Source organism: Pristiophorus japonicus, chromosome 13 (assembly GCF_044704955.1).
Source record: "Pristiophorus japonicus isolate sPriJap1 chromosome 13, sPriJap1.hap1, whole genome shotgun sequence".
Classification (NCBI taxonomy): domain Eukaryota; kingdom Metazoa; phylum Chordata; class Chondrichthyes; family Pristiophoridae; genus Pristiophorus; species Pristiophorus japonicus.
The window spans coordinates 115,904,534-115,917,471 of record NC_091989.1 but is presented as its reverse complement, the minus strand read 5'-3'; the positions used below and the strand labels follow the sequence as shown (position 1 = coordinate 115,917,471).

General features: G+C 41.0%; 1 protein-coding gene across 4 annotated transcripts in view; it reads left to right on the top strand.

Moving 5' to 3' along the window:
- psme3ip1 (proteasome activator subunit 3 interacting protein 1) overlaps positions 1–12,938 on the top strand; it is a 123,771-nt gene that overhangs the window by 105,738 nt on the left and 5,095 nt on the right. For all 4 annotated transcript variants that reach the window (XM_070897906.1, XM_070897908.1, XM_070897907.1 and 1 more), the window contains exon 6: positions 8,198–8,262. In XM_070897906.1, the coding sequence (XP_070754007.1) occupies positions 8,198–8,262 (65 nt within the window). The remainder of the gene's footprint in view (positions 1–8,197; positions 8,263–12,938) is intronic.

Genomic DNA, 12,938 nt, shown 5'->3' with positions numbered 1-12,938 from the left:
TTCTGTCTTTGGAAAAAAGCAAAAAATCCGAGGTAAAATATAGCACACGGTGTGAACAGCTAGAGATTAAAATGGCAGGTGTAATCTGACATTTGGGTGAATATAGACACGACCGGGAATGTTTTAAAGCGTATGTGGATCGGCTAGAAATGTATTTCACTGCAAATAACATAATCGAAGTTCCAGACAATGCACTCCAGAACCGGGCTGTGTTGGAACGTAAGAAAGCGATCTTCTTATCGGAGGCGGGTCTGGCATTTTACGAAACCCTTGTAAATCTGCTTGTGCCTGACGAGCCAAAGGACACAACGCTTAAAGATATTTTAACGAAGCTGGAGCAGCACAATAACCCCAAACCATTAGAAATTGCTGAAAGCTATCGTTTTGGGATTCAGAATCAAAAGGCTGATGAAATTATCAGTGATTGCATCGTAGCATTAAAAAAGCTATTGCTTTTTGGAAACTTTCAAAACCGCGCATCACGGGATCGTTTTGTTTGTCGGGTGAAAAATGATGCGATCAGAAGGAAGTTATTGACAACGGATGACTTGACCTTTGAGATTGTTTGTCAGACAGCGAGGCCGATGGGCATGACCAAACATATTCCCGAGAATTAAATAATAATTACGGTTGTCAGTCAACCGAGGTAAATCACCTGCAGGTTCAAGGTAAAAGATGGTGGGGGCCCAAAGTGTCTCAAACTGGAAATTCTAACAGAACGTCGAAGTCGTACTATCGGTGCCTGGGACAACACATTGCTCAAAGTTGTCCATACGTGAAGGCAGAGTGTTTCTTCTGCAGAAAGACTGGGCATCTTGTGAAGGCATGCCGATTGAAGGGTAAACCAGCTTCCAAAGCTATGAGTCCAGCATTCAAAGCTATGAGTAACAATTCCAAGAGACTACATAGCATGGAGGAACAACAACAGGACGAGGAGATGTTAGAGTTACACGTCATCAGGAGCATGAGGTTAACGGACAGCGATTTGGAAAGCATCAAAATCCACATAGATGTTGCGGGATTCAAGATACCAATGGAAATTGACACGGGTGCATCCGTGAGTGTAGTACCGGAGTCACTATATCGCGACAAATTGCGTGATTTCCAATTGGAGAAATCCAAGCTAGAGCTGCGAGGCGACTTGGGAGACAAAATTCCTGTGGTAGGTCGTATCACCGTACCGGTGAAATATAAAGATCAATTTCAGAACTTGCCTCTAATAGTAGTGAAAGGAGACAAGCCTGCCTTACTAGGAAGAAATTAGTTGAGCTCACTGAAGCTAGATTGGAGTAAGATTTTCTGTGAGGAAGCGAGATTTTCATCAACTATGAGATTATCAAGAAGTATCCGAAGGTGTTATGCGAAACGGGCAGTCCGATCCAAGGCTTCAAGGCGAGTGTCAGGGTACAGAAGGATGCTAGATCGGTTTACTGCAAGCCACGTTCCGTACCATATGCACTCAAGGAGAAAGTTAAGCAAGAACTCAAAAGACTAGAGACTGAGAACATTATTTGTAAGATAGATCGATGTAATTGGACTACACCCATTGTTGTTGTACCTAAGTCCGATGGTAAGGTAAGATTGTGTGGTGATTTATAAAGTAACCGTAAACCAGGTTCTAGAGGGTAATGTCCCCAATACATTGCCGAATATAGAAGAGTTGTTCACAACACTGACAGGTGGTCAGATCTTCTCAAAACTGGATCTTAAGAATGCCTACTTACAGCTTGAACTAGATTAGAAGTCCAAGTCATGTTTGACTATAAATATTAATCTAGGCCTATATCAATTTAATAGGCTACTGTTTGGAGTGTCTTCCGCCCCTGCCATATTCCAAGGGGTGATGAACCAGATTTTGCAAGGTATTGAAGGGGTAGCATGTTATTTGGATGACATACTAATTTCAGCACCAAATAGATAAATTCATAATAACATATTGAATGAAGTCCTCAAACAGCTAGAGAAGCACAGAGTACGAGTGCCTGCTCGTAAGTGTGAGTTATTTGAAAACTCAGTGGAGTACTTAGGGTACAGAGTAGACAAAGATGGTTTGCATCCAACCATGGAAAAATTGGATGCAATTAGAAATGCACCCACTCCCAGGAATGTCACTGAACTTCATTCATTCTTGAGTCTTATGGGAAGTTCTTACCAAATTTGGCTGCAGTATTACATCCACTGAATGAACTATTGAAAAAACAGGTTCATTGAAAGTGGTCAAAAGAATGCGATACAGCATTCAAGGAGTGTAAAAGCAAATTGGTAGAGAGCACCATGTTAGTTCACTATGACATATCTAAGGAGATTAAGCTAGCATGTGATGCCTCTCCGTATGGAGTTGGGGCCGTAATCTCTCATGTATTAAGTAGTGGGGAGGAGAGACCAATTGCTTTTGCTTCACGCACTCTCAGTGCCAGTGAGAGTAATTATGCGCAAATGGAAAGGGAAGCTTTGGCATTAATTTTTGGGGTCAAGAAGTTTCACAAATACTTGTATGGTCATAAGTTTACCATCGTTACGGACCATAAGCCCCTAACAGCAATCCTCCATCCAAAGTCCCCAGTTCCAATATTAGCTGCAGCCCGAATGCAGAGATGGGCTTTGATTTTGTCAGCATATACATATGATATTGAATACAGATGATCAGCTGACCACAGTAATGCTGATGCAATGTCTAGATTGCCTTCCCCATCGTAAGTTATACCCGATAGGGAAGAAGTGTTTTATTTTTCATAAATTGATGAACTGCCAGTCACAGCTGAAGAGATTGGTAGAGCAACCAAATGTGACCCAGTGATGTCAAAGGTGTATGATTATATTGCAAATGGATGGCCAAACCAGGTAACAGACAAAGATACACATCCATTCTTCATTTGTAGGAATGAATTATCAGTCGATAAAGATTGTATCATGTGGGATACAAGAGTGGTTAAAACCAAATTTGGCACAGTCCGTAGAAGAGACACAATTAAGACTGAAAGAGAATCATGATAGAGGTAGAGTAAAAGAGAGGTGTGAAATTAAACCAGAAGGTGAAAGTGAAGAACTATCACCATAAATGGTTAAATGGTTACCAGGAAGCGTGGTGAAGATATGTGGTCCTCGCACATAATTGGTAAAAGTGTTTGATAATGGACAGGTTAGGTTTGTTCATATTGATCATATTTTACCTATATGGGAGGAGTTGAAGCTGGGAATGATTCAATTATTTCTGATATACCAGTAGCAAATCCTAAATCCAATGTACTGGAAACAAATCCAGGAGAGAATCAGAATGAAAGTCTGAGTCCGAGTCAGGAAAACAAAGAGCCTGAAGTTAGAGTGAGTTCAAATGAAAATCAAGGAAATTCCGTGGAGGAAAACGTTCCTCAGAATGAGCCTCGAATGAGTATAAATTCGACGCCATGTTTGGAAGGTATCCTCTTCGAAACAGAAAACAAGTGGAAAAGTTAAATTTGTAAATATGGAAAAAAAAAGTTATATATCCTGTGTTATGTATAAACATGAAAGTTAAGTATGATGTTTGTTATAATAACTTATTCATTAAGGAGGGAGAAGTGTAATGTCTGGGGGCTTGTAATGTCTGCAGCTCCACACTGTGTATTGTGTATTGCAACTGCAGAGTTAATAATAAACAGAACTAGGCAGATTTCCGGAGGCTTCCGAGAGAGCTGCCTGCCAAGTTATAGGAGCTGTGTGTGCTTGTGCTCTGAAGATATCACAATTGTGTCGTATCTTTTCCAGCATTACAGCTGGTGAGCAGTCTGCACAGGACCTCCTGATCGCTGCTGGCGATGAGGTGGTTTGATTTTCCTCCATAGTAAAACTGTTCTATTGTAAATCGAGGGTAAAATACTCTCTTGTAAATAGAGGGTAGAGCAGCTTTAAGATTGTCAGCGAGCATGAGAACATTTCACAAAAGCAAAATACTGCAGATGCTGGAATCTGAAATAACATTTAGTACAGCTGTATACTGTATTCGCTGCTCACAATGTGGTCTCTACATTGGGGAGACCAAACGCAGATTGGGTGACCGCTTTGCAGACACCTCTGTTCAATCCGTAAGCATGACCCCGGGCTTCTGGACGCCCGTTAGTTTAATGCTCTACTCCACTCCCACTCTGATCTCTCCATCCTTGGCCTCTTCCACTGTTCCAACAAAGCTTAACGTAAACTCAAGGAACAGCACCACATCTTTCGTTTCGGCACTTTACAGCTTCCTGGATTCAACAGTGAGTTAAAAAAATTTCAGACCATAATCTCTGCCCATATTTTTTCCCACAAACCCCCCCCCCCTTCCCTTTTTTCTCTTTCCCATGGCAGCTATTGATGATTTCGCCATTCACACTCCATCTAGACACATCGCTTGTTTCTTAACTTGTCCCATTACCATCTCAATTTTGCCCATCATCCTTTTGTTTCTTAATCTCTTCTGCCTTCCATCCTATCAGAGACCTCCCCTCCCCTTTCACTGCCCCTGCACTTCCTTAAGAATCTGTCACATCTCAAACTTTTTCAGTTCTGACGAAGGGTCACAGACCTGAAACGTTAATTCTGATTCTCTCCACAGATGCTGCTTGATCTGCTGAGATTTCCAGCATTTTCTGTTTTTACATGAGAACATTTCAACTGTCTTTGAGATGCTATTTTCTAATCCTGTGACCAGTCTGGATGGAGCTGCTGGCTAAATCACCGAAACAATGACAGAGTGTTCTGTCATAGGCATGGGTATTAATCAAGCTATTTTTCATCGACTTACTGTTCTGCATCAAACAAGGCAGTAACATTGTAGAAATGCTTACTTTAAATGCCTTTATAAAAATGTTCGCTGTTTTGCATCAAATGCTTCTGACAAAGGCGGGCACGAGTGACCAGCCATTGCTTTGAATTGCAATGCTTTTTGAAATCCGTGCATCAGTTTAAAACCAATTGATATTGATCAAATTGGTTTAGTTTTAACTTGGTTCCCAAAAAGATACTTCCTCCCTCTTTCTTTCCTCTGTCCATAAATGCTAGGTTTGATTCCACAGACGCTGCCTGTATCCAGTATTTAAAAGTTGGCCATTCTTCATGCATGAGCCTAGACTGTGTGTGTGTGGGTGGGCTATTTAACCGGGAAGAACATCACTGCTGAGCCTAATCCTGTGCTTATTTAATATCCGTGTTTGTGCTCTTCCCAGCACCTGTTGCTGTGTACAAACCCTGGTAGATATTTTTTACCCCCCCCCCTCCCCCCCCAAGGCCTAACCTCGAGCATTAAGGCCAATTTCAGAACCTCAACAACTATCCTGCCTGAGATCATTCTGGTCTGTCTGTTGATGTCCTTTTACCCATTGTTTTAATTTAACCCAAGCCAGTTTACAGTAGTTGCTGCGAGTATACTAATGGTAAACAGTTAATTGATCCTTCCTATGCAGATACAATAACATTAGGATTTTGTTGAATATTTTCTTCCACACTTGTTTAATCTCCACATATAAGTAGACATTGCTATCGTTCCATGGTGAGGGTAGAAAGAATCACCTAGGGATATAGCCATAGCTGCGTCATATAACACCTTGACCAGAACAGCGGCACTAGTTCAGTTTGGAATGTTGTCCATCTGTACGAAGTATTTTATTGTTGTTTGTTGGTGAATTGCTTCCATGATGATCATTGCACTTTGTGATGAATATTCTAGGAATTTTCCTGTATTTTTGAAAGTTTATTACTTTTGAAAAGTTTGACAGTGTTTTAGGTCTACTTGATCACCAATGTCCACCAATACTTTTTGTGCCTCACTCGGTTTGGTTCTGGTAGACTCAATCTTGCCTTCCAGTCACAACCAGCTCTTGGTTTCAGAAATTACATTGGTTGTCGTGACCTGACTGAGATCAGCTAACTCAGCACAGGCCAGGAGAAACGCTCATTATAGTTGTTAATATTTTGTAGCTCAAAGAACCTCATCATTATACAATTGAATAAGTTTCTATAAATATGTATGACATTATTATAATTTAAATGATACTCATTACTCAATTTCAAATAAAATGACCAGTGGGTAGCAATACAGTTTAAATTTTAAGACGTGCAGCTGTTGGTTGAAGTTATTCAGCTCACTGTTCAATTCAACTGACCATTTTGATAGCAACTAATAAATTCACAATAAGCTGATTAAACTCATGAGAAAAGACCAATCGGCCTATCGCTGCAGTACTCTTAATTCATTCCTCCTAGCATCCTACTGTTTCTTGAATGCCTGTACTTTATCTGGAAGATTATTTCAAATATTTGTTACACTTGAAAAAGAGAACATTTCTAATAGATCTGTTTTAAATATGCTTTTCATTGATTTAAGTTGGTCATCTTGTCCTGCTGCCTTGACATACTTTGAAGTAATATTCTGGGTTCACCTTGTATATGTACCATATACATATGTGTTTCAAAGAGGTATTTCTTCAATTATTATCTTTCTAGATTTCAGAACTTGTACTTTTTTTTGTCGCTGATCCTCTGTACATTTGGGATCATTCAGGATGCTCTGTTTTACACTCTCAACAATTAATGTATGTCCCTTTTAAAGTGTCATGACCAAAATTGTACACTAGTACAGTATGATCAGTGTATTATCGAACCTTAGTATAATCTCTGCTCTGGCTTTGTAACCTAATGTCCTACTTGCTTTTTTAATTGCTGCTCTGCATTCTCTCAAAATTGAAAGTGCTGAGACTACTGTTACACTCAATCCCTTTCTCCGTGTGCTAATCCTGTCCTTTCATTTCATATGTTGGTTATTTTTTACCCACTGCATAATATTTTGCATTTGTTCAAGCTAAATTTAATTTACCATTTGTTTCCCCAATTGTATAAGAGATCTAAGCTCTTATCCAAATGATTAACTGCGCACTCTTTTGCTCTCCCCATTTTAGTATGGTCTACAGATTTAACAATTACAATTAGTTTCTGCATCCAGGCCATTTCTGTAGGTAAGAAGTAACAACCTTGCATTACTCCACTCAATACCTTATCCTGGTATGACACCACACCTTTTAAGAATACACCGTTTCATATTTTTTTATCCAACTAATCCAGCCACATACTCTACCCTGGATTCCTATGAGTTTTCGTTTCATTAGAAGTATTTCATGTGGGTCCTTGTCAAAGGCTTTTTGAAAGTCCAAATATAAATGAACTATATAAAGCCAAAGAATCTTGCCTGGTAGGATCTTCTTCTAAACCCATATCGGTACTTGTCCAACCTACCCCTTAGTGTGGTTTCTACTACTTTACCTGCTCTTGATAGGCTAATGAGTGTGTGGTTTTTGGGTCAGATTTACTTCCTTTATTAAATATATAATAATTCCATTAAAAAAACTTTAAACAAACATCTTCATTGAGGAAGTTGTCTCCTTTACAGTTATTTCCATTAACTTTTGTGAGAGGGAAGATTAAAAATCTCTCGGTGTTGAGCTATAGCAAAGTGCCCTGAGGCATATCCAGCACTGCTAACACAGAAATAGATCATTATTGTTTCGAACATGTTCACATACTATACTGCTCTGCAGGGCTTTGTTTCCAGGCTTGTTCAAAGCTGTGAACAATATAGTGAGGATAATTCTCAATAACGGCATATAAAGCGATCTGTCGATTGTACATTGCTTTGGGGCATCTTGAGGATGTGATAAGGAACCGTATAAATGCAAGTTCTTTCCTTTTCTTCCTTTCTCAAACCATATTTTGCAACCAAGATTTTATCACCTCTCCTAACTCGTTCACCATAGTTCAATGTTTGTTCTTCTATCCTTTGTATTTATTATTTTTTTCACTCCTCTTTCTAAGCTGTCTTGGAACATGTTCTACATTAAATGCATGTTGGTGTCATGTTCACTAGATTTTTCAACAAGCAAGTCCGATTAAGACAAAAGTATAAATAATGCCGTGGCTAAGAAACCTTTAATGTCTGTAGTGTAGAAAATAATATTTTTAGTTTAAATATAAGTTATTCTTCAGATATTAGTTTTTAAACAAAGAAGTGGAGCAGGGTGCCTTTATGTCATTTGATATAGCTTGGCCTGTCTTAACGGTGATTGCTCTTGTAGCCTTTAAATGAATCACTCAGAGAATTTTAATGCATTAACAATCTCGGGGAGGAAAAATAAAGATATTAAAATATTGTTTCCACTTTTATCAATTTCATTTCATTGTCACTTCGCTCTAGCTCAACAAGCTCTGAAATGGTCAAAAAACAGAAGGTGGATAACATCGAGGGAAGTGGTCACGATGGTAAGTGATGATTCCCAAACTGTATTTGCCATGTGTGCTATCTGTTCTGCATCAGTCAGTATAAACCCCAGTGGTGGTAGTGTGATGGACTCTGTTTAGCATTCACCAAAAAATGTGCTGTGAAGGGAATTTTGATTAAAATCCTCTGTATTGTTGTGGCATTGTTCATGGTAGTTACATGTCATGTCAGTTCCAACTGATCTCCACCTTCTCCAACCAGTTATTTTGACTTAACTCCTCTCCCACCAGAAAAGCAACAAAGCTAAAGAGCTGGCTAAAGCTGGGATGCAGTTCAATGGGCACTGGCCACCCTCCAACTCCTCACCCCAAGTGCAAGCATCACATCTGAGCCTAATCATAGAAACATAGAAAATAGGTGGAGGAGTAGGCCATTCGGCCCTTCGAGCCTGCATCACCATTCAATAAGATCATGGCTGATCATCACCTCAGTACCCCTTCCCTGCTTTCTCTCCATACCCCTTGATCCCTTTAGCCATAAGCGCCATATCTAACTCCCTCTTGAATACATCCAACGAACTGGCATCAACCACTCTCTGCGGCAGAGAATTCCACAGGTTAACAACTCTGTGAAGAAGTTTCTCCTCATCTCGGTCCTAAATGTCTTACCCCTTATCCTTAGACTGTGTCCCTTGGTTCTGGACTTCCCAAACATCGGGAACATTCTTCCTGCATCTAACCTGTCCAGTCCCGTCAGTATTTTATATGTTTCTATGAGATCCCCTCTCATTCTTCTAAACTCCAGTGAATACAGGCCCCATCGATCCAGTCTCTCCTCATATATCAGTCCTGCCATCCCGGGAATCAGTCTGGTGAACCTTCGCTGCACTCCCTCAATAGCAAGAACGTCCTTCCTCAGATTAGGAGACCAAAACTGAACACAATATTCCAGGTGAGGCCCCACCAAGACCCTGTACAACTGCAGTAAGACCTCCCTGCTCCTGTACTCAAATCCCCTAGCTATGAAGGCCAACGTGCCATTTGCCGCCTTCACCTCCTGCTGTACCTGCATGCCAATTTTCAATGATTGATGTACCATGACACCCAGGTTTCGTTGCACCTCCCCTTTTCCTAATCTGCCGCCATTCAGATAATATTCTGCCTTCGTGTTTTTGCCACTAAAGTGGATAACCTCACATTTATCCACATAATACTGCATCTGCCATGCATTTGCCCACTCACCTAACCTGTCCAAGTCACCCTGCAGCCTCTTAGCATCCTCCTCGCAGCTCATACTGCCACCCAGCTTAGTGTCATCTGCAAACTTGGAGATATTGCACTCAATTCCTTCATCTAAATCATTGATGTACATTGTAAAGAGCTGGGGTCCCAGCACTGAGCCCTCTGGCACCCCACTAGTCACTGTCTGCCATTCTGAAAAGGACCCGTTTATCCCGACTCTCTGCTTCCTGTCTGCCAACCAGTTCTCTATCCATGTCAGTACATTAGCCCAAATAGCGTGTGTTTTAATTTTGCACACCAATTTCTTGTGTGGGACCTTGTCAAAAGCCTTTTTAAAGTCCAAATACACCACATCTACTGGTTCTCCCCTGTCCACTCTTACTAGTTACATCCTCAAAAAATTCTAGAAGATTTGTCAAGCATGATTTCCCTTTCATAAATCCATGCTGACTTGGACCGATCCTGTCACTGCTTTCCAAATGCGCTGTTAATTCATCTTTAATAATTGATTCCAACATGTTCCCCACTACTGATGTCAGGCTAACCAGTCTATAATTCCCCGTGTTCTCTCTCCCTCCTTTCTTAAAAAGTGGTGTTACATTAGCGAAGCTCCAGTCCATAGGAACTGATTCAGAGTCAAAAGACTCTCTTGCTGCTCTTAACCTACATCCACTCACCCAACGTTCCAGCAACAGTCACTAGATAATGATCACGGCAGAAACCCTGGCTGGTTTCTTCTTTTCTTTCTCTTCCTTCCCCCCCCTCCCTCCCTCACCCACCCACCATCGCCCACAGGTACTGAGGCATATTGTAACTCCTGTTTGGCCAGCACTCGTGAGATCCGCTAACTAAGCATGATTAGAGATTGTCCTTGTCTCTGTGCCTTAGTACCACACCAAGTACACGTTTTCCCATTGTGTCATTGGATAATTAGTAATATCTCTTTAGTTTGCATTGCACTCATTGCTTTTCGCTCTTTCCTTTTTCTACTGGTATCCCTGTGCCACACGGCGGGTGTTACAAGTTTTGGGTCTGCGCTATATATTTGCTTGGGGTCAGTATCATCGATCACCCCCCCCGAAGGTGGACCCAGTGCCCATTATGATCACCATATCGAGCAGTGGGTCTTAACAATGAAAATCCCTTAAATGAATTGGATACTGTAATTCCACACTTGCCCCCACATGTCTTTTCTCCTATCCTTTGGAAGGAAGACTGTTGAATACTTGAATGGAACAAGTTGGTTTATTTAATATGTGAAAGTACAGACTAATGATTGCAGTGAATTTTAACTTGTTCTATAATGCATCCTCCTAACATCGAAAATAAAGCATGCTACACTATCCTATTAGCAAACCAAATATACTTTTCAGAGTGCCGTTCTCATTTAATCTAGTTAGCACTATGCTTAAAATTAGAGCTTTCACTCTGAGTCTCTTCCATACCAGAGCAGCTGTTCTTGCTGGTCATGTGTTTCTTTCTCTCTTGGCTGGACAGGCTTGACCCCTGACCCTTTCGGTCCATGGATTTGTCAGTTGACTTGCCAATCAAACTTGTCACCCGATCGGAAATTCTCTCACCCATGGCACCTGCGCAGCTAGTTAGCTGTGCCCCAGCCTTGCTGTGGAAAAGCAAGCCTTTTGACTTAATATGTATGATTGTCCCTCGGAAGTGTTGGAATGTATTGACAACCTCCCGATCATCTTAAACCGATGTGGATAACGGTTTTGATGGCAGTCCCATCTCCTTTCAGGCGATCTCATTAAAATGTCATGCCCCTTTTGATCTAGCGACGACAGCCTTTTATTTTTTGTCACTAAAGTTTTTGTTTTATAATGATAATTAATCCTGAGAATCCTGAATCGGGCTTAAAGAAGATATTGCAACTGAAATCAAAGTGCCTACTCTGCCAAACAGCCACAGACCCTGGATGTGGTATGTAACTTACTGTCTGGCCTCAGATGCTGCACTGTGACTGCTCACCAAGAAGCCTGAATGACTTTCCTCTCATTTCAGGCAGTGCTGCCTCATTTTACGAGTAAACCCTTGGATTTTTAAAACACAATCCACACTCCCAAAAAGTAGCTGACTTTCTCAAAACAAATCCTCGAATTATAAAGTCGTAATGTAACCAATATATTCTTTATGGTGGCCTAATCCATTCTGAGTGCAGGCAACTCTCGATTATCCGGGTCCCTCGGGGATTGGGCTACGCCGGGTAAACGATTTCTCCGTTAGAGCGAGTTGACATTACAGTTAATGCTTACAGTACTGCAGGTGTGCTCTAACCAATAGCTGTAGCGTATCTTCTAATCCATGAATTCTAGTCCTCTAGCTCTAAAGACCATTAGGCTTGTTGATTACTTCCTGTAACTGTTCATGGCATTTTAATGAATCATGAGAGGCAGTGGACCTGTGTGCGAGCAGCAGCGGGAGCTGAGGCAAGGCAGAGCACTTAAAAGCAAGGCTCAACAGGCAACATTCGAAAGGAACATCAGAGTTTCAAAGTCACGTCACACACACGGAATTTTAAATGCCGTTACAACGGTTTCCCATTGCATCCATGTGCGGATAATCGAGAGTTGCCTGTACTATTATCCTGGTTTTATTACAGCAGCATGTAAGAATGAAATAACTTGCATTTTATATCATCCCTTTACATCCCCAGCATGCCCCAAAGCGATTCAGTCAATGAATTACTTTTGAAGTGTTGCCACTGTCCTATTATAGGGTAGCATGGCAGCCAGTTTGCACTTAGTAAGGTCCCAGAAGCAGAAAAAATAATGACCAGTTAATCTGTTTTTGTGATGTTGATTGAGGGATAAATGTTGGTCAGAACACAGCAAGAACTACCCCTGCTCTTCTATGAATAGCACCATGAGATCTTTTACATTTATCCAAACAGTGCCTCAGTTTAACACCACTTTTGAAAGACGGCACCTCTGACAGTGCAGCACTCTCTCAGTACAGCACTGAAGTGTCAGCCTAGATTGTGCTCGAGTCACAAAGTGGGGCATGAACCCATGACTTTTTGACTCAGAGGTGAGTGTGCTCCCACTTAGTCTAACTAGCATGCCTATTCTCAAGCTGGAATTGACATTGTGATTATTCTGGACTTGCATATTACAAAGTGTCCATAAATGTTAGGAAATCACTAGTGATGGAAGTTAGTTTTTGTGACCTGTAAAGGTTAAAAATCTGCAAGCACTACTGCATAAATATGATGTGGCATATCGGTGCTAGATATTGTGGCACTGGTTAGCAATTGCCGAATGTTGATTGACCGTTGGAGGGCGATCAGATAAAGAAAAAGTAAATTGAAGTCTAATGAACTAGTACTCTGTAGCCAAAGCTTTCACCAGAATTAGAGGTTAATTAGAAGGACCCATCAGCCCTGCACCAAGTAAACGTTTCAGTATGCCAAGCTATTCACCTCATCTTACGAAGCTTGTGGACTGCGGGTTTATTAATGACGG